The following is a 26,088-nucleotide window of genomic DNA, read 5'->3' as shown; positions in this document are numbered from 1 at the left end:
AATTTGGGTGTGGATTCTGCAACTTAATGCCAAGGTATCATAGACTTTAGGGTAACTGTGGACCTCAGAGGCCAACGAACTAGTCTAAACCCTTTCATTATTTAGATGACTGCCAAGTTGAGATGGCTTGTCCAAGGTTACAAAGATGGTAAGTGCCATGGACAGGATTTGAATCCAGGGCAGTTCCGTTGGCTCTAGTTTCCACATCTGTAAAGTGAGGGAATTGGACTTGATTGTCTCAAAGATCCTTTACAGAAACAAAACGTACAGAAACTGAGTATTTATGCCTGAGTAAAAAGAGGTGGGGTTGGATGGGCGCTTTTATCTTCCCAACAGACAGCAGTCCACCATAGTAATAACGTGATTATTAATAAGACCAGGGCACCTCGTTTCCAGCGCTAACGCCACGAAGCTGTGATCCTCTTAATCAGACTGAAAGCAGCCCTGAGGCTCGCGTCACTCAGAATTAGGGGTGAAATGATGAACTGAATGACTCCTTCACGTAGTGTCTCTCTCTTGCTTCTCTCCAAGTCTCCCAATTCCTGGAAACCCGATGGTATCTTATCCTTCCCCGATCTTTTTTTGGTCCCAAAGGTGCGAAGGCTGGGGGGAGGGGGGTGGTGGTTGGGGGAGAAGGGAGGGGAGGAGACAACTCTCGCCCAACCTAGGGGAGGGCGCTTTCGAAGTTACTGAACAGCCCAGCGCTGGGCCCCACGCAGTGCCGGGAAACCGTGCCTTGGTTTGCACGTCCCGCGGCTAAGGTTTCCCGCTTGGCGGCTGCCTGGCTCCGAACTGAGGTCGGTGCTGGGGCTCGGCTGGCCAGCAGGAAAGGAGTAGCGTGCATGAACCGCAGACGGGTGCCCTGGAAGGGGCGGGGCGGAGCGGAGCAGAGCAGAGCAGAGCGTGCTGGGGGCTGCAGCGCGCACAACACCTGGACTTGGGCTGCGCGTGTGAGCCAGCTGGCTCTCTTGCCAGCTTGTCTGTCCATCAGCTCCGGGCCCCTGGGCTGGGGGCTGAGAGGGCTCCCCGCGGGCTCGCCCGAGGACGCGTCAAGCCGTCGGGGAGTCCAGGGAGGGAGAGTTCGGCCGCCCCAACTCCTTTCTTCTCCTCTTGTCCGGTGGCGCTCCAGCCCTGCACACCATGGCTACCCAGCGCACTGCGCTGGGGCTGCTTTTCCTTGGAGCGGTCGGGGCCTTCCCGACGGTAAGTCGTGGCTGGTTCTCCCTGGGGGACCTGGGACAGACAGGACGGGATGGGCTGGGACTGGGCCAAGCTTCCTTCCCCGGCCACTCTGGCTCTGTAATGCTGCTGTGGACAGAGACAACGAGGTGTGGTGGAAAGCGTGTTCAACAGGGAGTCGGGAGACCAGGGTTTGAATCCTGTTGCAGGAACTTGCCCGAACGTGTGCGTGAATCTGGGTATCCCACAATATCTTAATTTTCTCCCACCCCTTGAAGCAAAGGTATTAGAGAGTGGAGGACCCTGGATAGGGAAGACGCCTCGGGAGTGGAGAGCAGGAGCTGCCCGACATTAGCCCTGGGTGTTCAGGATTATTGGTCTATGCTCAGTGGCCACAGCACTCTGGACTCCAGTTCCATATGTCTCACTCTCAATTTCCTGATCCCTAAAATGGGGTTAATAATCCCTGTCTGCCTTCCTCACAGGGCTGCTGAGAAGAGTGGATTTAGTGAAAAGAGACTCAGGACCCGAGTTCGATTTCTGACTCTGCTACTTAGGGACGCTTTGACCAGATCAATTAATCCCTCCGTGTTCGTGGCCAGCCCTGAATTCTGGCTCGACCTCTTAGCATAGTTCAATGTAAAGGGTCTTAAACCTGAATTCACAAGACCAGCATTCGAATCTTGCCTTTCCCATTTATGACTGGTGTGACCTTGCACAAGTTCCTTAATCTCTCTCTAGTCCTCGATTTCCTCATCTGAAAAATGGGGGAGGGGTGGTTGGATCAAATAACCTCCCAACTCTGAATCTATCATCTTTTTAGCCTTGGTCAAGTCATATCTTACCCTTTTCTGTATATTACTTGGCACTTGCCTTCCTGACAGGACTGTTGTAAAGACCTATGGCAAATCTTAAAGAATTACTTGTGGTTGAAAGCTGAGTTCAAATCTCTGCCTTATGTATTAGTGTAACTATGTGACCTTGGGCAATTTACATAGTATCTCTGGGCTTCTATTTCCTCCCTGGATTTCTGATTAAAATAGCCAGACCATCCTGCCTACTAAAATATTTTCCCTTTTGTCTGTGCGTGTGTGTGAGGCATTTGGGGTTAAGTGACTTGCCCAGGGTCACACAGCCAGTAAGTGTCAAGTGTCTGAAGTCGGATTTGAACTCAAGTCCTCCTGAATCCAGGGCTGGTGTCCTATCCACTGCACCACCTAGCTGCCCCAATTTTTTCCCTTTAAACTACAAAGTACCCACAATCTTCTGAGCCTTTGGCTTGAACCCTGCCTCCACCCCTAATCCCCATCACTTTGTAGTAGGAGAGAGACACGTGGCCAAGAGAAGTTCTTATTCCTGTAAAGGATGCCCAAGGATCATGTGTCAATCGTATATGTGTGAACACGTGTGTTAGTATGAGATGGGGATTCAGAGCCTCGGTTTCATGGCTTAGGACCAAAGGACCTTACAGGTCATCTAATTTTTCAGGTGAAGAAACTGAGACCTGGACAGATTAAATGGCTCATCCAAGGTCACACATGCAGCATTTGAACCCAAGTCTAATAGTCTAATTAACAGTTACCTTCCAGGGTTGGACTAGATGACCTCACAGGTCATTCTTTCCAAGTAGAGCAGTTCTCAGGATTGTTTTTCAGAGAGACTTTTGATTTCACCCTTGTCTTAGGGGCCAGGGATTTTATCCCTGATCTCCCCCTTTCCCTCCACTTGCTTCATTCCTTAATCTTGCAGGACAATCCTAGATCTCTAAGTAGGAGTCCCAGAGAGTTGAGGGGGTAGCTCTTGAATAGAGGAGGAGTAGGTGGGGTGGGAGGCAAAGGTGAAGAAGGGTCCTGGGTAACTCTAAAGATAAAGTCTAAGGGCAACCAGGTATGAACCCAGCTGACAAAATCACATGGTCCTGAGCTTTTCCAGAGCTGGGACCCTCTGCTTTCCAGTAATTGCTTAGTCTATCTCATCACCCTTTAGGGCTTTTAACAGCACCCCTGCCCCCACCCCTCTACCACCTAGTTCTGAGCTAGGATGTGAGCAAGAAATCATAGGCATACAGACTTAGGGTTTGCTGAACTGTTACCTCATGTTATGGCCTGCACAGGGGCTGACTTCCCCCAGTTCTGTGAATCCCCACAACCAAGAACCGTAGGTTGATTTTAGCAAAATTTCCCTATAAGGCATGTGGAAACACAAAATGAGGGTGAAAAAATAATGGTCCTTGCTCTCAAGTAATTTACAGTCTTTAGGGAGTGGGTCAAAGTGATAGTGCCCCTCCCCAAAGTGATTATAATCTTGGGTTACATTTAGAAAGGCGTAGCTTCCAGGAATTGGGACACATGGACTCCACCCAAGTCAGGCAGCATCTTGGGTGTTATGCTCAGTTCTGGCACAGTTTAGGAGGGACCTTGATAAACTGGAGAGTGTCTGGAGAAGGGTAATCCAGCTGGTGAAGAGCCTCAAGTCCATGACCAGTGAAGACTGGTTGAAGGAACTGGGATGGTTAGACTGGAGAAGGATATAATATGGTAGCTGTTTGCCTGTGCTTACAAGACTGTCACGTGGAAGGACAGTTAGACTTACTTGGTTTGACCCTAGAGGGCAAATCCATTGGGGGTAATAGGAGAAGTTACAGAGAGACACATTTAGACTCCGTGTCAGGAAGAACTTACTTAACCAAGAGAGCTGAGCAAAAGTGGAATGGGCTGTTTTGAGAGGAGCTAAGTCCCTCCGCTCCTCCACTTTGGTGTTCAAAGCTAGATGACCCTTATTTGGGTGTGCCAAAGGGGGGATTCTTTTTTGGGTATGGATTGTACTCAATGGCCTCTGAAGTGCCTTCATCTCTGAAATTCTTACATCCTGGGATTTTTATCTGAGATACCCAGATAAATACACAAGCCTTCAAGATTTTGAACTAGAGAGGGCTTCAGAGATCACTAAGCCTGACCCCTTTATTCTTCAGACAAGGAGACTGAGGTCCCGGTGGGGAGGTGGGGGGAGGTAATTCACTTGTCCAACCTCACACAGGTAATGAGTGTCAGGAAAGAGGATTTGATTCCAGACCCATTCTACTATATTGTCTTCTTTAGAATGTGATCCAGACAACATGCTGACTTCTCTAGAAGGACATCTAGGTCAAAGGAGTGACCCAGGCAAAGAGTAGGAGGGGGATTGGAGGAGGCAGCACCTGAGGGGGATCAGGAAGGGTTTCTTAGGTCTTCAGGCACCCCTGGCCTGGAGTACCATAGAAGGTAAGGAGGGGGTGGTCTAAGACCCCTTACAGCTCTGAACTGTGCTCCTGTGATGTAGAGAAGCCCTAAATTCTCTTCCATCCAAAGCTTCCGTGACCTCTTCTCTCACCCATTCTTGATGCCTGAACTTCAAGGGACTGTGAATTTTCAAATCCTGTCTTCCCCACTTGTTAGTTATTTGATGTTGAACAATTCACTTAACCTATCTGGACCTCAGTTTCCCCATCTGCAAAATGAAAGGGTTTGACTGGATAGCCTCTTGGATCCCTTCCAGCTTAACATCTGTGATGTTATGACCTTGTTTAAGTCCACCCTTGTCCGGGAGGCTTCTGCCCTTGGTCAGTTATAACAGAAAGGGAACATGTAGGCAGAGTGGTAATGGCGGAAAGAACCCAGAGGACCTGGATTCAAATCCTGGTTCCATCATTTACTACTGGAAGGACATGGGGTAAGTCACTTAACCACCGGACTTCAGTTTCCTCATCTGTGAAATGAAGGAGGAGGAAGAGATGGTCTCTGCAATTGCTTACAGTTCTAGATGTGAGATCCTGCTATGGATGGTCAGTCTTAAGATTCTTTCAAGATCTAAATCTATGATCCTATGAATTTTTATTTTATTTATTTATTTTTTTTAGTGAGACAATTGGGGTTAAGTGACTTGCCCAGGGTCACACAGCTAGTAAGTGTTAAGTGTCTGAGGCCGGATTTGAACTCAGGTCCTCCTGACTCCAGGGCCGGTGCTCTATCCACTGCGCCACCTAGCTGCCCTGACCCTGTGAATTTTAAGCACTAGGGCACTAGGGCTATTAGAGACAGAAGGGAAATTTGGGGTTGAGAGAGCCTTCCCAGGGTGCATGAATGAGTGAATGAATGAATGAATGAAAAAAATTACAGAATGGTTGCACTGTGTTATAATACAAAAAGGATGACAATCCCTTATCTTAAGATTCTAATGGGGGAGACAACTAGGTGGCACAGTGGATAAAGCACTGGCCCTGGATTCAGGAGGACCTGAGTTCAAATCTGGCCTCAGACACTTGACACTTACTAGTTGTGTGACCCTGGGCAAGTCACTTAACCCTCATTGTCCCCCCCCGCCCCCCCCAAAAAGATTCTAATAGGGGGAAAGAATACATACAAGAGAGGTCAGCACGTATCAAGGGCCAGGGGGGCTTTAGGTTTTGTTCTACCAAGAGTAACCTTGGGGAGAAAAGTCAGGTGGCTCAGACATAAAGGGGGATAGGAATATCAGACATTCATAGCATTCAAAGCTTGGAAAGTATTTTTCAAACATTATCACATTTGAGCCTCACAACCTATCCTGTGAGGTCAGTGTTATCCCCATCTTACAGATAGAGAAAATGAGTCTCAGAAAGGTTAAATGACTTGCCTATAGGGGGCAGCTAGGTGGCGCAGTGGATAAAGCACCAGCCCTGGATTCAGGAGGACCTGAGTTCAAATCCAGCCTCAGACACTTGACACTTACTAGCTGTGTGACCCTGGGCAAGTCACTTAACCCCCCATTGTCCCGCAAAAAAAAAAAATGACTTGCCCACAGGTCACAAAAACCAGTTAGTTTCATAGGCTGGATTTTAATTCAGGTTTTCCTGACTCTGGTGCTCAAAATATGATACCAGGAGTGTCACACTCAAAGAGAAATGTACCCAAGGATCCCTGTAGACTACATATGTACTTAGAAAACCAAATATTAATTATATCTATGTTTTATTGTATTTTTATTTATTTGTCAAATATTTCCCAATTACATTTGAATCTGGCCGGACCACACTCAGGAGTTTTGTGGACTTATGTAACATGGGGTCATGTAACTGAATGTGGGGGGTCATGAAAAATTTGGCAACAGCAAAAGGTCATGCATGACTATTTTATATACTTATATACCCAGGGTTGCATAAAATGTTCTCGGGCAAAAAGGGGTTGTGGGTAGAAAAAGTTTGAGAAGCCCTGGACTAGATCACATTGCCTCTCAAGTGGTCTGATGGATGAAAGTTGTATAAAGGTAGATTTGGACCCAGTGTTGACCAGTTAGTCAATCAGTCAACCAAGCACTGATCATGTGACTTCTAGATCCTGGGTTCAGTCCTTAGGACTAGGAATATAAGAGAAACTTTCTCAGATGAGAACTGTGCAAGTTCTGTCTAATTGCCCTACTGTGCTTTGGAGGCAGTGGGCTCTCCTCCATTGGGAGAAGTCTTTGAGCTTTGGTGGAAGAGGTTGGTGTAGCAGGGGTTCCTTCTCTGGGGTCTCTGAGGTCTCTTCCATCTCTGAGCATCCATGCTCTGGCAAACAAACTCTATCCTAATCTCTGAGCAGGTCCCAGTGCGCCACCTGAGTCTGGCAGGCAGGGCTGGCTTCCCTTCATTCCCTGCCAGCTGGGGTCAGAGAGGGAGGGAGGAGGAAAAGGGAAGGAGGTAGGAGCTTGTTGGGATGGTGATCCCTATTGCTCAGAGCAAAAGCAGCTTCAAGTGGAAGCCTTTAGTTTACTGTCATATACTTTTATTACTTTTATATTATTTACTTTACTTTTATGGTGGTATCTTTTATAGACTTCTCATATATAGATGCACACATTCTCATCTTCCCTTTTCCCCACTTCGAATGTCAAGGCATTGAAGTGGTTTGAAGAAATGTTGAGGCTTTCTCAGGTCAAACCACAGGTGGCCCTGATCTATGGCCTGCAGAGGGCAGGAGACAGGATGGCGGAAAGGCCACTCTCTTAGACAAAGGCCCAAATGGCTAGGTGAGGGAAGGAGTCAGATTTGCTGGCTCGATTTACCTCCTTCTCCTCTATGACCCTATGATGGGACTGCATACACTTGGTGCCTGTGGGAGGGAATGACTGTAGCTTCTTAGTAATAAGTGATGATTAAATTTCCCAGCACTGTCCCAGCAATGGTGTGACTGCACTGCCTTAGGGGATGCCAAACCCCTCCAAAATTCCCCTTAGCTTGGACAGGGTCCTCCCAGAGACGAGATGGGGACCTCACTCAACTGGGTCAGTGTCTCATATCATCACTAGACTTTAAGGGCAGGGACCACCTGTCTTCTATCCTACTTGAGCTTTGTATATCCTCTAGTGTTGTACATACATTGGTGCTTAATAATATTTTTTTATTTCATTTGTTGACAAGAGGGGAAACTGGGGACCAGAAAGGCAGTGTCGTGTAATAGAAAGCATTCTGGATTTGGAATAAAAAAGACCTGGGCTCAAATCTTGGCTCTGCCACTTACTAGCTGTATGATCTCAAGTAAATCCTATAAACTCTCTGGGATTGAGTTCCCACATATGTTAAATGAGGAGGTTGGTATATATGGCCTTCAAGGTCCCTTCTAGCAAGGGGTGTGCAGGTAAATGTTTAACAACCAGCTCCCCCCCACTCCCAATTTAATTTTAATTATTAATATTTTCTCCATTGCTTTCTTAAGTCTAGACAATCAACTGAACAACAAATTAAGCCCTGCTGTGTAGTGCTTGCTGATTTCTTTATTTCTTTTCTTCCTTTGTTTGTTTTTGTTGACACTTGGGGTTAAGTGACGTTCCCAGGGTCACACAACTAATAAGTGTCTGAGGTAAAATTTGAACTCAGGTCCTCCTGACTCCAGAGCTGGTGCTCTATCCACAGCGCCAACTAGCTGCTCCCTGTTTGCTGATTGCTGACTCATTACTACTCACCCTGAAAATTTAGCAATCCCCTATCACCTCTCCAGCATGAGCTGACTCTAGTACCTTGAACTTCTAGCCCTATAATCCCCAAATCTCCCCAAGGTGACAGACCCAGCAAGTCTTAGGCAAAATCTATAGTACAACCCAGATCTTTCTTTTTGCCCCAACATGACTCTAAGGTCCATCCCCTTCTTACACCTGAAGGAGAGAGATCATTCTAATATCAAGGAAAAGAACATTGAATCTAGGGTGACAAGACCCAAGTTCCTCTCTCTGCTCTGCTGAGCAAATTCCTGCCCTTCTCTGGCCCCCCAAATGTCAGATCTAGAAGGAAGCACAGAAGCCATCTAGTCTAACTCATGCTGGTGCTAGATTCCTTGACAAATGATCATCCATTCCTGCTTGAGGACCTGCAGATTGGTTGGACACTTTCACTTCCCAAGGTGGCCCTATATCCTTTTGGGGGCGGGAAATGAGGATGAAGTGACTTGCCTAGGGTCACACAGCTAGTAAGTGTCAAGTGTCTGAGGCAGGATTTGAACTCAGGTTCTCCTGAATCCAGGGCCAGTGCTTTATCTACTGTGCCACCTAACTGCCCCCCATCTCCTTTTAGGATGGGATGTAATGGTTTCCTTGTCTGTCAAATCATGGAGCTGGGCTGGGTGATCTCTTAGACTCCTAAATTGGCAGCCCTCATATTTAAACATTCTCGGTAGTCACTGACACCCCTCAGAAGGCTTATCTACAACTGAATCACCTTTTATTTCACCTCGCAAACAATTCATTGAAAAATAGGTGGAGGGAAGCACTTTTTAAAAATCCATTCCCTTAAACATGTCCACGGGGATTGATGTCAGAGAAATTCACCATCTTTATTCCTTGCCTAGAAGAAAGGATAAATGGCAGGGACTGTGTGCAGGGAGGGCTTCTGGAATCACCAGTGAGAAGAAAGATGGTGTACCAGATTGAGAACCAGTCTGGGAACTCTTAGGTACATCCTGGGTAACCCAGGGCCAATCACAACCTCTTGGAGGTCCAGAAACACACTAGATTGCAGATCCACTTTAATAGAGAGAGTTTCCTTATTAAGTTGCCTACAATAATGAAATCCCAGGTTCACCCCATTCCCAAGCATCTCTCTTTTCTGATGGACGGTTCCTGAATCCTTGAATTGGGTAAATAGGCCAAAAGATCAGATTGGGAGTAGAGGCTGACAGTGGGGAGTGGGGATTGGTTCTCTGAACCCTACTCCTTCTTAGGTAGAGGAGGGGTTGAGAGTGTGTATGAGAGGCTGCTCAGGAGAAAATGCTTGGTCCAGCATCTTCTTGGCCATGGGAAGATGGCCACAGGCAATGATAACTGAGTCATAGCATAGAGGTTAAGGGAGCTGGGGGAATTTTCAACCCATGAAACCCCTGAAATTCAATCCTGTCAATTAGGTTGAGTTACCTGATCTGGCTGGATTTTCAAAATTCTAGGTCCTGGAGACACATTCTAGAATTCCTCCTTATGCCTCCCCCCAGCACAGATGACTGCATCTGCCAGTGGGCTGACTGCCCCTGGGAGTGAGACATCATGACTGTACTCACCACTGAAATTACAAGTCTGGACCAAATCTCTCTGTCACTCTGTCTCTGTGTCTCTGTCTCTGTTTCTGTCTGTCTGTCTGTCTGTCTGTCTCTCACACACACACACACAATCAGGAATGCCCACACACTTGCATGCAGGAACTTAAACACACAAGTGTTTAGGAACCACTTCAGCAAGGATAATAAATAACTATCATATCAGTCAACAAGCATTTATTAAGTACCAACTATTTGCCAGGCATTATGCTAGGCATTAGGGATACAAAGACAAAAATGAAACAGCGTCTGCCCTCAAGGAGCTGACAGTCTACTGAGGGAAAACAACAGGCATGGTTAAGGAAACCTAAAGTATATCCAAAGCAATTAACGTGTACAAAGATAAATAATCAGGGCAGCTAGGTGTCGCAGTGGATAAAGTACTGGCCTTGGATTCAGGAGGACCTGAGTTCAAATCCAGCCTCAGACACTTGACACTAGCTGTGTGACCTTGGGCAAGTCACTTTAACCCTCACTGCTCTAGAAAAACAAAAACAAAATCAAAGATAAATAATCACAAAGTAATTTAAAGAGGGAGAAAATATTAACAAATAGGAAAATTAGGAAAAACTCCATGTAGAAGAAAGACCTTGAGTTATTCTTTGAAGGAAGCCAGGGGTTCTAAGAGGCTCAGGTAAGGAGGGAGGACCGCTGGTGCAAAGGATGGAATGTTGTAGACAAAAAGGATAGCTAGCAGATCAATTTAACTGCTTGAAAGGAGAGCGTATGAAGACAAAACAGGGATAGAGAATTAGATGGGAGCCCCTAAATAAAATTCTGTCTGGGACCCCTACAAGCACTGAGGGTAACTCTAGGGACACTTCCCATCCCTCTAAAAAATTCAGATCTTTTGAGGGAGGGGAAGTATTCTTTCTTAAGGCAATGAGGGCAAAGGGAACTGTCCATGCCCAGGCTCCTGAAAATAGCCTGCAAAGTAAAGTGTGATGGGAACAAAGGAGAAATTCAAAGAGAGAAAATTGAGATGTTGTATAGAAGTCTGGACCCAGAGTCAGGGAGACTTGGGTTTAAATGCTGCCTCTGACACTTACTAGCTATGTGATCTTGGGCAAGTTATTTAACCTCTGTTTGCCTCAGTTTCCTCATCTGTAAAAGTTAGGGAGTTGGGCTTGATGACCTCAGCTCCTGATTAGAGGTGTTAGGCATTGGGCAAGAGACACACAAGATTAGGAGGTATGGATAAATTATGATCTGGGCTATTGAAGGGAGGATGTTAGTAACCACATCTGTAGGTTTAGTACTGGAAATGGTGTTTGGCACTGAAAATTCAAAGACAGATATGCTACATGCCCTGCTTTCAAGGAGTTTCCATTCAATGGGGTCATGGGGGGGTGGAGACAAAAGGAGGAGCACACAGCTATGATACAAGGCAGCTTCCAGTTATAGCTTAAAATATTTGATTCTATTGCAAAGGCTTTAAAGAACTCAATGACAGTAATATTGTAAAATGATCTGCTTTGAATGACTTGGTTATTTTCAGCAATGCAATGATCCATGACAACTCTGAAGGATTTATGAAAAATGCAATCCATCTACAGAGAAAGAACTGATGGTATATGAATACAGATCAAAAAAATATTTTTTCATTAGTTCCTTTATCTGAAGTTTTGTTTTTGTCTGTTTTGGGTTTTTTTCACAACCTGGCTAAGATGGAAATGTTTTGCATGACTACTCATGTATAACTTAAATTGAATTGCTTGAGTTTTGGGGGGGGATGGGGAGGGAGGGAGGAAGAGAATCTGGAACACAAAGTTTTAAAACAATTGATGTCAAAATTTGTTTTTGTATGTAATTTGGGAAAATTCTAAATAAATAGCATAAAAATTAAAAAAAAATTTTTTAAACCTCAAAGAAATCAAGAAGGAGGAATTCAGGTGCCTACTTTATACCAGACCCTGGGCTAGGTTCTGGGTACACAAAGATTAAAATGAGAATGGTCCCTGCCCTCTATCATGCATAAATGAAGACAAAGAAAATGCTGGAAAGGGACTAGATCTATGATTTCATTGGTATCGAGAACTCCCAGATGAGGGGACTCCCTCCATTGATGCAGGTCTGCATCTTTTCTGTAACGTATAGTATCGGAACATTGCTTAAAGAACCGAGACTTTAAGTGACTCTTGTCCAGGGTCAATATGTATCAGAGATGGGACTTGAACCCATATCTTCCTAACTTTCAGACCAGTTCTCAATGCACTATGATTACTGCTTCTCATGCAAAATAAATCCAAGGGGATTTCTAGGGAGAGGCATTAACTGCTGAGATATCAAGAATGCTTCAGGGATTCTACAGCCCTGGGTTTTGAAGAAGAAGCAAGGGTAGGAGGGAGTGCAGACCAAACAGGGGCTTCTTTAAAGATTTAGCTTCTTGGAAAACTTTCCCTTCCTTCTCTAGGACTTGAGGTTCAGCTTCTTCTCAGATCAATGATCTGAGGTTCATCTGGCCAGACAGAAGCAGTCAGGCTAGAGAAGGAAGCGGTGAAGCAGTGGGCAAGCTGTAACCCGGGGGATCCTGCCTGGTGAAAACTAGGGTTAGATTATCTGAAGAAACCGGTGCAGTCTGGGAAAGGGGAAGGAGCAATGGGACAAGGGAATCAGTAGACCTGGATTCTAGTACTGAGCCGGCCATGAATTTGCTGTGTGGCCTTGGATCAGTAGCTTCTCTTCTCTGAGCCAGTTTCTTCTGTAAATCAAGAAGGTTTGAGTAGATGATCTGATCTCAGTTCTAAATTTATAACCCATGTAGGTCCTCTTTTCACTCTGAATTCATGGTCATCAGGGTCTTCTAGGGTCTTTTAGTGGTCCAGAGTTGCAGGGCTTAAAGTTGGCATATGAGCGCCCTCTAGTGGGATGCTGGGTGTTTGCAGTGGCCTTTCTGGTTTCCCATTCTTAAGCATCCTTAGCTGTGGGGCATGGAGGCATGCATGTATTATGAGGTGACTAGTTTTACATGCATATGCCTTGTTATTCCCTTCCCCCTCCCTTTTAACCTTTCTCTCTTTCCCCTCCATTATCACCTGTATATCCTGTACCTTCAGTAGCATATTCACTTCTGGGGGCCACATTTTAGGAAGGATGTTGAGAAGCAGGAGGGCATCCAGAGCATAACTACAATGGTTCAGGATCTGTAGATTTGTGCTGTAGTGTATGAAGAGCTGGCTACAGAATCAGGAAGCTGTGGGTTCAAATCCTGCCTCTGATACATCCTGGCTGTGTATGTGACCCTTAACCTCTTGGTGCCCAAGGCAACTATGAAGGTCATGTCACATGAGAACCACTTGAAGAGGGGGCAGCTAGGTGGCTCGGTGGATAGAGCACCGGTCCCAGATTCAGAGGGCCTAAGTTCAAATCCAGCCTCAGACACTTGACACTTACTAGCTGCGTGACCCTGGGCAAGTCACTTAACCCTCATTGCCCCACAAAAAGAAAGAAAGAAAGAAAGAAAGAAAGAAAGAAAGAAAGAAAGAAAGAAAGGAAAAAGAGAGAGAATCATTTGAAGAATGTTTAGCTGGGGGAAGGGATGAGAGTGATGACTTAGAAGAGGGATTAGCTTTGTTCTGCTTGGCCCCACAGGGCAGAACTAAAAGCAATGAGTGGACATTTCCTGGAGGCAATTTGAGGCTCCATGTCAGGAAAAGCTTCCTGACTACCACAAGGTGGAAGGTGCTGACTCCAGTTGTGGTAAATTCCCCTCAGGATTGTAGATTTTGAGTTGTTAGGGACTTTAGAGACAACATGCCACAATGGAAAGCGCATTGGTGTACCGTCAGAGGACCTGCCTCCCTCACTTACTGAGTGATTCTGAACATGTTGATCCTCTTCCTGAAGCATCTGTAAAATTCAGGCAATTGGGCTGGGTAGGGTCACAGACTGAGAGCCAAAATCAACCTTGGATGGTACCGATTCTACCCCCTTTCTTTTGCAAATGAGAAAACTGAGACTCAGAGAGGTTATGCCCAGGGTTATAGAGTTAGTGTCAGGCAAGATTCAAATCCAGGCCCTTGGACGCCAAGTTCAGGGCCTTCCCCTCCCTTCCCCCTCATACCATGAAAGGAATGACTAAGGACCACCCAGGATAGTACCTTGCACATGGTAGGTCATTAATATATATTTATCGAAAGGACTCGTTGAAGGAGTTATACATTCTCTCCAAACAAACCCTCAAACGAGAGGCAGATAAAATAGGGAGGGAAAGCTAGTGATGTGCAGAGCTTGGCCTTTGGGGAGTGGGATTCAGTGAGAATTTGGGGAGAGAGTGGTTATCTCCAAGTCTATGAGATAGCCCCCTGCATGGGTCCTTTTGCTGTCCCTGGCTTGGGGAGATTTTGCTGAGTGAGATAAGAATAGTTTAGATGTAAGCCGACAGTCTAGGTGGGGAAACCCAGGACTGGGTGCTCTGAGGAGGGCGAATTTTCCCCATATTCATTTCAGGCTTCATATATCAAGGTGGTGGGGCTGCTTGGGGCTGAGGTCATGCTCTTTGGTCCTCTTCTAAGGCTGACCTGAGTTCTCAGGGGCCAGAGTTCTTTGATAAACTTTATATTGGGGTGGAAAGTCCCAATAGAGGGTTAGTGAAGTACAAGGGGACCTGGGATCTTTTTGTGTGATTTGTGAGTTTAAGACAATCACCCCATCTACACATTAGCTGAAAAGCAAACTAGAACTCATTTGGATCATAACTGGTTGCCCCAAAGGTCTCTGCCTTTCAGATGCTCTGTTAGAGCCACTTCTTTCTTTACATAGGGATGATGGCTCTTCCCTTCATCTGGCTGACTTGTACTTCAAAGGACATGCCAAAGGAAGGACAAAATGGCCAGGGGCCTAGGGCAGGACCAACAGAGTCCCTGTACACCCTGCACCATTCCCTGCATTCTGCCGCCCACATCTTAGGTCCATGTGGATTAAATATGTGACTCAGAGTCAGGAGGACCTGGCACGAATCCTGCCACAGGCCTTCACCAGTTCTGTGACTCTGGGTGATTCAATCAACCTTTCTGAATTTCGATTTCCTCATGTGTGAAATGGGGGCAATGACAGGATTGTTGTGAGATGCAAATAAGATATGGTATATAAAAGGAATTTGCAAACCTTGAAATGCTGTACAGATGTCAGCCCACTCTTCTCTTGTCCTTTGTCTGGTCTGGGGCATACAATTTGCTTGGTTTCAGTGAAGTTCTTTTTTCCTTCCTAAAACCTTCATATCCTCCCCAACATCCTCTATACCCATACATATGACACCTCTCCCCATTGTCGGGTTACTTCTCTCCTTCCTTCCAATGTGCCCAAGTCTGCCATCCTTTAAAAAGATCCTGGGGCAGCTAGATGGCGCAGTGGATAGAGCACTGGCCCTGGAGTCAGGAGGACCTGAGTTCAAATCCGGCCTCAGACACTTAACACTTACTAGCTGTGTGACCCTGGGTAAGTCACTTAACCCCAATTGCCTCACTAAAAAAAAAAAAAAAAAAAAAAAGATCCTTGCTAAACTCCATCATCCCCTCTCTTGTTCTTCACCAAACTCCATGAAAAATCTCACTGCCTTTACATCCTCTTCTCTCATACTCTCCCAAACCTTCAACAGCCTGGCTTCTGATCTCATTACTCCATTGAAACTTCCTTCTTAGGGGCAGCTAGGTGGTGCAGTGAATAAAGCACTGGCCCTGGATTCGGGAGGACCTGAATCCAAATCTGGCCTCAGACACTTGACACTTACTAGCTGTGTGACCCTGGGCAAGTCACTTAATCATCACTGCCCTGCAAAAAGAAAGAAAGAAAGAAAAAAGAAAAAGAAAAAAACCTTCCTTCTCCAAGTTAACCAGTGATTTCTTCATTGCCAAACCTACTAGCCTTTTCTCAATCCTCAAGCCTCTGCCTTTGCCATGGTTGACCATCTTTCCCCATCTCTGCATTTTTACAACCTATTCTCTCCTGGCTTACTTCCTACCTGTCTGAATGCTCTTTTTTAGACTCCAGTGCTGAGGTATCCTGCACCCAACCATGGGTATTCCTTAAGTATTTGCCCTAAACACTTCTTCAATTCTTTCTCTTCCTCTCTCTCTGTCTCTCTCTCCCTCTCTTCTCTGTCTCTCTCTCTCTGTCTCTTCCTCTCTGTCTCTCTCTGCATCTCTTTCTCTTTCTTTCTTTCTCTCTGCTTCTGTCTCTCTCTTTCTCTTTCCTCTCTCTGTCTCTCTCTTTCTCTGTCTCTTCCTCTCTGTCTCTCTTCCTCTCTTGGTCTCTCCATCTCTTTCTTTCTCTCTCTCTGTCTCTCTGCTTCTGTCTCTCTCTTTCTCTTTTCCACTCTGTCTCTCTCTCCATCTCTCTCTCTGTCTTTCTGCTTCTGTCTCTCTGTATCTTTCTCTGTCTCTCTCCTTCTCTGCCTTTCTGTGTGTGTGTGTGTGTGTGTGTGTGTGTGTGTGTAGCCTCATCAACTTCCCTGGATTTAATTATCATCTCTATGCAGTTGACTACCATGAGATCTATATATTCAGCTCCAGTCTTTCCCCATCTTCAGTCTCACATCACTAATTTCCTGTTGGAGTTTTCAAACTGGATGTTCTGAAGAAATCTCAGACTTGACCTGTCAAAAACTACCCATTATTTTCCTCCTCAAACCCTCCCCTCTTCCACACTTCCCAATTTCTATTGAAGGCAACATCATCCTTCCAGGCATCTTGGTTCATAAGCTTGACATTATCCTGCACTCTCCTCAGACTTTGTTAGAGGTTACTAGGTGCCTCAGTGGCTAGGGTACTGGGACTGGATTTAGGAAGACCTGAGTTCAACCTTGGTCTTAGGTACTTCCTAACTCTGTGACCCTAGCCAAGTCACTTAACTATAGTCCACTTCAGTTTCCTCATCTGTAAAATTGAAATAATAATAAAAGCATCTACCATCCAGGATTGTTGTGAGGATCAACCCAGATAACACATATAAAATGCTTTTCAAACCTTAAAATGTTATACAAATGTTGGCTATTAGGTGGATTTCTGAGAAACCTGGAAAGACTTACATGAACTGATGCTGAATGAAGTGAGCAGAACCAGAACATTGTACACAGTAACAGCAACATTGTGTGATGATCAACTATGATTGACTTAACTCTATTTCCACTAACGTATAAATATACTTTACATGGTTGCACATGTATAACCTATACATGTTGTATAAAAACTTTATGGATAACCTATATCAGGTTGCTTGCCATCTGGGGTGGGGAGGGAGAGAGAAATATGTGGAACTCAAAATCTTATAAAAATGAATGCTGAGGGGGCAGCTAGGTAGCGCAATGGATAAAGCATCGACCCTGGATTCAGGAGAACCTGAGTTCAAATCTGATCTCAGACACTTGACACTAGCTGTGTGACCCTGGGCAAGTCACTTAACCCTCATTGCCCTGCTCCCCTCAAAAAAAAAAAAAGAATGCTGAGAGGCAGCTAGGTGGTGCAGTGGGAAAAGCATTTAATATATGTAGGATTATAAAGGAAACCAAAGATTAGTGAAAAGAATGATGTCATTTTTTTCCTTATCCTAGTTCATAAAATCTGAAATCCATCCCCTGATCTCTAGGGGAACAATGGACCCCAGATTAAGGACTCTTGAACTAGCCCAATTCCTTCATTTTACAGATGATAAAGCTGAGGCCCAGAGAGGTTAGTGACCTCCAGGCACTTCGGTGTCTTGATAGATAGGACACTGGGCTCAGATTCTGGGAGATCTGAATTAAAATCCAACTCCAGCAACTCCGTAGCTGTGTGACCCTGAGCAAGTCACTTAATGGATGCCTGCCTAAGAAGGAAATGGCAAACCACTCCAGTATTTTTGCCAAAAAACAAACCCAGATCGGGTCATGAAGAGTTGGACAGTACTGAAATGACTGGACAACAACAAAATGAGGATAATAATAGCACCTACCTCCAAGGGCTGTTGTGATGACCAAATGAGATAGTATTTGTAAATCTCTTTGCTCTTAAACTTGCAACTATGTAAATGCTAACCACCTATTTGTTATTGTTTGTTTGTTTTGTTTTGTGGGGCAATGAGGATTACATGACTTGCCCAGGGTCACACAGCTAGTAAGTATCAAGTGTCTGAGGTTGGATTTGAACTCAGGTTCTCCTGAATCCAGGGCTGGTGCTTTATCCACTGTGCCACCTAGCTGCCCCCCCCCCACCTATTTGTTATGATGACAAGGCTGATGTACTGAGTTGCAGAGCTGGTTTCAAAAATGAAGTCTTTCAATTACAAATCTCCTTTGCTTTCCACTGTATCCACTGTTCTCATGTGCCTGTGATTTCATTGGTATGAGGAATTACTGATATGGAAACCTCTCACCAGTGCTTACCTGCAGCTCACCTGTAGCTTATGGCCTTAGAGAAGGGCCTAGAACAGTGATTGGGTGAAGTAACTTACCCAAAGTCATGCAGCCAGCAGGGGTCAGAGACAGGACTACCCAGGTTTTTCCTGGTTCCAAGGCTAGCCTTCTGTATACTACTAGGCCATACTGACTCTCACTAATTTCATAAAATTTATTAAACTATCCTAATGCTTCTGTGATACAGAAGGCTATTTTTTTTTAAACAAAGGAGGCAGGCGCTACAGGCATTGTTACCCTCATTTTACAGAAGAAGAAACTGAGGCATAGCACAGTCATTCGACAAGAGTGTAGATTTGAATCCAGGCTGAATCAGATTAAAATGTAACTGGGAGATATTTAACAAAATTAATAAAAAATACAATACAACACAGATAATGTTGATGTGTTTTTCTAAGTCAATAAACACCTGCATGGATCAATTTCTATTTTAGTAGGACACTAAGCTACCTCTCAATCATGGCCAGGAAAATGCTTTATAAACTGTGAAGCCAAGATTCTCAAAGTGTGTCTGTGGACCCCTCTGGGTCCCTGAGACTCTTTTGGGGAGCTATAGAAGGTAAAAGCTATTTTTTGCAATAATGTTGTTGTGGGGCAACTAGGTGGTGCAGTGGATAGAATACTGGCCTTGGAGTCAGGAGGATCTGAGTTCAAATCCAGTTTCAGACATTTGACTTACTAGTATAAAAAAAATTAATTAACTTAACCTAAAAAAATTATAATTGGACTTATATGAAAAATTATAACTTTAGAAAAAATTATAATTGGGCTGTAAGTCCTGCTGAGGTCACCATTCATATGTAAGAATATTTTAGCTAACTAGGAGGGACTAATCTAACTGGGGGACTAATCTGGGGACTTTTTTTTTTTTGCGGGGCAATGGGGGTTAAGTGACTTGCCCAGGGTCACACAGCTAATTAAGTGTCAAGTGTCTGAGGCCGGATTTGAACTCAGGTTCTCCTGACTCCAGGGCAGGTGCTTTATCCACTGCGCCACCTAGCCACCCCTTAATCTGGGGACTTTTGACTGGCTATCTGACTGCTATTAATTTAATATGGGCAGTTTAAAAATTTCTCCACACTGCTCCCAAATTGATAAGCAAATGATTAAGAAGCCTCTTAATTAAATAACCAAAGTAGGGTTTATTTATAAAAATCAATGTAAAAGATAAAGGTAAAGAAATGCAAATTATACTACTGTCTGCTTTTAATAAGGGCTTTTGCCATCTCTTGCCTTAGTGTATGCTCCAACTTTCTCCAACTTTCACTCTTTTTCTCCTTCACTCCAGCTCCCCTGCTTTGCTTTTACTGTTTAGCTCCTTTCTTCTAACTCCAAGCCCCTTTCACTTTGTCAACCCTCCTGAAAAGCCCCTTAGCATCCTCACCTCTGTTGCCAACTCCCTGGCATCTCTAGCATCTCTGTATCATAGCCCTTCCTTGCTTTCTCCAACCTCTCTTTCTCCCACTTCCTCTATCCTCTGGTGTTCCTTCTGTTCTCTCAATCTTCTGGCCTCCTCCTTCACTGTCTTCTCCCACTTCCTTTCACTGCCTAAGTCCCTGGTATATATCTTCCTTTTCTCCCCTCAAACCTCAGGCTCCCTGCACCCCGCACACACCAAGCTAATCCGCCAGCCGTACTAGGACTGCGGCCAGGGATGCTTGAGGGGCCTGTGCCCCCTGCTGCATGCCTGGGACCTCCACACAGGCTGTGCCAGGGCCTGGCTGGACAAGCCTGGGATCTCTGGGGCAGCTCCCCTCAGGGTGTAGGGAGCTGGGGCTTTTTCCCCCAGCTGTCTGACCTGTCATCCTGTAAAGCCCATGGGGCTTTTTGGCTCAGCTGAAGTGGAGGGGGAGGGGCACCAGCCCCTCTTACACAGAAAAAAACCCCCAAGGGCCTAAGGCTTTTCAATCTCAGCCCAAAGGCAGGGTCCCCAAATCAAAATAAATTCTCACACTAGCTTTGTGACCCTGGGCAGGTCAGGTAACCCTGATTGCCTTGCAAAAAACAAAACAAAAACAAAAATACAACCCAATAATGTTGTTAAGTAGTTTTTTAGTTATGTCCAACTCTTCATGACCTCATTTGGGGTTTTCTTAGCAAAGATATTTCAGTAGTTTGCCATTTTCTTCTCCAGCTCATTTTACAGATGAGGAAACTAAAGCAAGCAAGGTGAAGTGACTTGCCCAGGGTCACACAGCTAGTAAATGTCTAAGGCTGGATTTGAACTTGGGAAGATGAGTCTTCCTGACTCCAGGAGCAGTGCTCTAACCACTGTGTCACCTAACTCAGATATTATCAGCCTTTTAAAATCTCCCTCCCTTTTCTAATTATCTGTGAGTTAGATTATCTGACTTGAAACAGATACATTTTCTTTCTTTCTTTTTTTTTGTGAGGCAATGAGGGTTAAGTGATTTGCCCAGGGTCACACAGCTAGTAGGTGTCAAGTGTCTGAGGCCAGATTTGAACTCAGGTCCTTCTGAATTCAGGGCCAGTGCTTTATCTACTGCACCACCTAGCTGCCCCGAAACAGATATATTTTCAAAGTATTTCTTTATTGATTAGTTTTCCCGATAACCCCCACCCTCCAGTTCTTTTCCTCTGAGATCATCTTCCAGTCTCACTTTACATATCTTTTCATACCTAGTTGTTTGCATGGGGTCTCCCTCATTAGACTGTGAACTCCTTGAGGGTGGGGACCACAGTGGTCTTGGTATCCCCAGCACTTAGCACAATGCCTGGTACACTTAATAGATTCTCTTTGACTTGACTTAATCTGGCAGCTCTGGATCTTCATTGGCCTCCCTTGCCTAACTCTCTCTCCCTATGTCTTTCCCTTCAGACACGAGCCCCATGTGAATCCAGCATCCTTCACAATAAGTCAGCTTCAAGTTGTTATTGCTGCCCATCAGGTAAGGAAGACTGCACAGGTGAGAGGCCTTACCAGCTGGGGCAGGGGCTTGCTGAGCTCATCTCACTGATGCTCAGAGAGAAGCTTTGGAGTACTCTCATTTCTCAGAGCTCAAAAACTTCTCTTCTCCACTTCTAACTTTTAGAGCTAGAAGGGACTTCCAAACAAGGTAGGGGGAGGGAGTGGCTTTAAACTGGGCAGAGCTGTGGCATCTGCCCTGAGACCTGAAGGATCTCAACAGACCTGAATCAGTTCCATCTATGGTGGAGAGCTCACACAAATGTATGAGTCAGGATGCTGAGAATGGTGATCAGTTGTGATTGGCTGATGTAGAGACACACCCAAATGGGAAGCATGATGCAAATAAGTCTGGACATAGGGTTTGGAGCCAGACCTTGGGAACATAGAAGGATAGGATAAGGAGTTGTAGATTTTTCTATAGACCAGAGATGTCAAATTCAAATAGAGATGAGGGGTATGGATTGAATTAGAAAACCACAAGTTAACATTATCTATGTTGCACTGGATTTTTATTTATTTTGTTAAACATTTCCCCATCATGGCTTCATGTAGCCTGCTGGATTGAGTAGAGATGTGAACATTTGGACTTGTACATTTGGAAGATTATTTTGACAGCTGTGTCAGAGATAGATTGGAGACACCATAGGCAGGGGGACTGTTTAGACTAGGGCTGTTATAATAAATCAGGTGAAAAAAAATAATAAATCAGGTGAGAGGTGCATGGACAGTACTGGACTTGAGGTCAGATTAGGATTTGAATACTGCCTTTGCTACTCTACTCCTGTGGCCTTGGATAAGACATTTTATCTATAATGATCTCAGAGTCCTTATCTGAAAGAGAAGGGGCTCAGATGAGGTGATCTCTTGGGTTCCTTCTTGTTCTGAATCATGATACTAGAGATGAAGGCCTGAATTGGTTTGTTGTCCCATAGGAATGGAAAGTTAGGGAAGGATAGAATCTTTTGTGGGTAGAATTGACAAGACTTAGGGGCAGCTAGGTGGCACAGTGGATAAAGCACTGGCCCTGGATTCAGGAGGACCTGAGTTCAAATCTGGCCTCAGACACTTGACACTTACTAACTGTGTGACCCTGGGCAAGTCACTTAACCCTCATTGCCCCACAAAAAAAAAAAAAAGAAAAGAGAAGAAAGAATTGACAAGATTTGGCAACTCTCAGAATGAGAGAATCTGAGTGTTAGAAGGCACCTTATGAGTGTTTTGGTCTGGTCCACTATAATCAGGGATGTACTGGTAAATAAATGGTTACCAACCAGCTCTCTGAAAATGCATGGTACTGTTGCTAGAATTGTCAAAGTCAAGCTAGCCACTGCACAAATAAGCCCGCTTAGGATACAGGCCGACAAGTAAACTGCAATTTATGTATCCACTCAAGTGTCTGACACATACCCTTAGTAGGTGACCAATGTATGTGTTTCACAATTCCATAGATGACAGATGTATATGTATATCCATATTTATATCTATATATCTCCTCTCCTTCTGAGCTAAGTGGCCTGGAGAGAGTACAAAGCAGTTTTGGGTAAGATAAGAATTTAGGAAAAAATACAGAAAAGCGGGGCAGCTAGGTAGTGCAGTAGATAGAGCACCGGCCCTAGAGTCAGGAGTACCTGAGTTCAAATCCGACCTCAGACACTTGACACTCAGACACTAGCTGTGTGACCCTGGGCAAGTCACTTAACTCCAATTGCCTCACCAAAAAAAAAAATACGGAAAAGGAACATTGTTTTTAAAAATAAGAGGATGAAAAAAAAAGGAAGAGGAAGATTAAATTATTACAAAGGAAAGAATGTGTTCTGTAGCATAGTCATTTACACAGGACCAAAGGAAACAGTATCTTCTTTATTTGTTAGTTAGTTAATCAACATTTGTTAAGCCGCTAGGGCTTTGTTAGATAAAATAAAGGGAAGGAGATAGTTTCTGGAACTATTCAAAGTCCTGCAAATTTTTTTTTACAAATTTAGGGAAAAGAGAGGTACCAAAGAGCCGTTTAGTATATGTTATGCAAGACGTAAATACATGTAACATATTTACATTTATTTAAAGTATATTTACATGTAATATTATATATAACATAATAGGGACTGCGAGGTGGCTCAGTGGATAGAGTTCTGGGCCTGGAGTCAGGAAGACTCATCTTCCTAAGTTCAAATGTGGCCCCAGACACTTCCCAGCTGTGTGACCATGGGCAAGTCACTTAATTCTGTTTGCCTCAGTTTCCTCACCTGTAAAATGAGCCAAGAAAACCCCAGATGGGGTCACAAAGAGTCAGACACAACTGAAAAATGACTAAACCGAATAACATAATAATTATGTCATTTACATATCAAATATATTGGTATTAATATTTACACTTCTTTATAAATAACAATACAAACTATAATTTACATTTATAATAACAGCAACTATAGGACAAAATGGAGTGTGTTACGGTTGCCCCCAAATCCTCTTTTGACGGTACACTTTTAAGTTTAACCAAGATTATTAACATTTCTTAAATCTAGACAACTAACAGCAATAAATTAGGCCCTGACGTATAGTATTTGCCAATTTCCAAGGGGGTAAATGTTCACACCAAAAATTTAACAATTGACTCTCACAAGCTGGATTGAGCTGGCTCCAGCACAGCTCTGTCATAATGGACATAGCTGGCAAGTGGTCATTCAGACTCTACTTGGAAACCAGTGAGAGAGAACCCACTGCCTCCCAAGTCAGTGTCTTCCATTTGGGGATAGGAAATGACTAGTAACTTTTCCCTGACAACATGCCTAAGCTTTGTCTCATTTCTTCCTCCTGAGGCCAAGCAGAAGGTAGCTGTCATATCCTCGACCTTCTCTTCTCCAGGCCAGACATCCCCATTTCCTTCATCTAGACAGGTAGCTTAAGAGGAGAAGCAGATTTGGGTTGATGGAATAGGAGAAGGTGATGAGTTCTGTACCTCTATAGAAGCTGGTGGGTGGTATAATGGATAGAATATTGGACCTGGAGTTGGGAAGAGCTGAATTCAAATATGATCTTAGGCAGATAATAATAACCCCTACCTCTTACAGTTGTTGTACACTTCCTAGCTGCGGATGACCCTGGATAATTCACTTAACAGCTCTCTGCCTCGGTTTCCCCATCTGTAAAATGGGGATAATAATAACACTTATCTCCTAGGATTGTTGTGAAGATAAAAAGTCATAATATCAGTAAAGTGTTTTGCAAAACTTGAAGAGCTATGTAATTGCTGTTGGTTCTTTGGCTCTGCATGCCACCTTCTGCCTTGTGCTTTAGACATGATAGCTGTTCTGCAAGAGGCAGTGTTGCAGAGTGGAAAGAATACCTAACTGGAGTCAGAGGCCCTGGGTTTAAATTTCAGCTCTGATGCTTCCTAGTAGCTATGTAAATCCCTTTTTAGACTGGGCCTCTGTTTCTTCCTCTATAAAATGGTGGACTTGGCCTTGATGAGTGTCTTGCTACTCAAAACCCCATTATCATGTCAATGCTGATTTTTGTTTTATTTTTTGTTTGTTTGTTTGTTTGCGAGGCAATGAGGGTTAAGTGACTTGCCCAGGGTCACACAGTTAGTAAGTGTCAAGTGTCTGAGGCCGGATTTGAACTCAGGTCCTCCTGAATCCAGGGCCAGTGCTTTATCCACTGTGTCAATGCTGATTTAAGAAGTGTATGATGGTGGTGAAATAGCCCATTTTCTAGATGGTAAGACAATAATAAAAGTCCATAGTAACTGCCCACCCTGTATTTTAATAAACAGACATTTATTGCATGTTCTAGGTACTTAGGGTTGTCTTTTGTGGAGTACAGAAAAACCCCCTCCAACCAACCCTGAGTTGGTCTCTGCCCTCTAAGGCCAGACAGTTTGATCTTGGAGATAAGACAGATTGCATCAGCACACGAGTCAGTATTTCAAAAGCTATACAGTTTCGCTGTCGTGGGCTTTCCCTGCAATGATGCAGATCACAGGTCAGTAGCACATACCATGCCTCTGTCAGTGGTCTCCCTGGGTTGCCAAGGCCTCAAAGTTGTGCTAAATTCTGGTCGCCCCAGTTTAGGAATGACTGAGAAATTGGCAAGCATCCGAAGAGGTCTTGCAGAATGGCACAGGGTCTTGAGGAATCTTCTCATGTACTTTGAATCTTGGAGACTCCATTGGATCTTTTTGCATTTTCACCAGTGCCATTTAAGGGATCGCTGAAGAAGTGATCCATGTTTGGCCTGGAGAAGAGAAGACTGGGCAGCAGAGAGGGCAGAGAGACATGAGTGCTGTGCTCCAGTCTTTAAAGGATTGCAAGGGGCGGGGGCAGACTTCTCTTTGGCCTCAGAGGCCAAAACTTGGGGCAGTGAATAGAAGCAGAGAGGTCTGTTCAGGCCAGATGTCCGGGGAAAAAAACACCAATGCAGGCTCTCCCAAAGTGGAAAGGTATGAAGAGGTTGTGGGTTGCCCCTCCCCTTTTCTGGGTGTGGGCTTTGAGTGGAGGCAGAATAACCACATTAAAGGGTGTTGTAAAATGGGGGTGCTAAAGGTGATGTTGTGTCTAGGGCACTTGACGGGGAGACAGGAAGACCTAAGGTCAACTTTCTTTTTTTTTTTTAATTAATAAAGTACTTTTTTTTCTGTTACATGTAAAGATAGTTCTCAACTTTTGTTTATACAAGCTTTACAATTTCAGATTTTTCTCCCTCCCCCCTCCCCTAGACAGCAGGTAATCTGATATAGGTTATATATATATATATATATATACACATACACACACATATACATATACACATACACATACATATACATATACATATACATATACATATACATATATATATACACACACACATATGTATATATACACATAATAACATTAATCCTATTTCTGCATTAGTCATGTTATAAGAGAAAAAATCAGAGCAATGATGCAAAACCTCAAAATAGAAAAAAAAAACAACAGCACCAAAGACAAAAGAAATAGTATGGTTCATTCAGCATCTATACTCCACAGTTCTTTTTTTTTCTT

General features: G+C 44.3%; 1 protein-coding gene across 1 annotated transcript in view; it reads left to right on the top strand.

The window, feature by feature from the left end:
• The first annotated feature begins 1,097 nt into the window (after nucleotides 1-1,097).
• The window catches only part of TNFRSF8 (TNF receptor superfamily member 8), a 67,199-nt gene continuing 42,208 nt past the window's right edge, over nucleotides 1,098-26,088 (top strand). Inside the window, exons 1-2 of the mRNA XM_043997239.1 lie at nucleotides 1,098-1,203; nucleotides 20,975-21,044. Coding sequence (XP_043853174.1) covers nucleotides 1,141-1,203; nucleotides 20,975-21,044 — 133 coding nt within the window. The 5' untranslated portion in view covers nucleotides 1,098-1,140. The remainder of the gene's footprint in view (nucleotides 1,204-20,974; nucleotides 21,045-26,088) is intronic.

The sequence above is a fragment of the Dromiciops gliroides genome, chromosome 3, assembly GCF_019393635.1.
Source record: "Dromiciops gliroides isolate mDroGli1 chromosome 3, mDroGli1.pri, whole genome shotgun sequence".
In the NCBI taxonomy this organism is placed as follows: Eukaryota; Metazoa; Chordata; class Mammalia; order Microbiotheria; family Microbiotheriidae; genus Dromiciops; species Dromiciops gliroides.
Note: the sequence above shows the minus strand (reverse complement) of the source record. Positions and strands in the feature narration are given on the sequence as shown.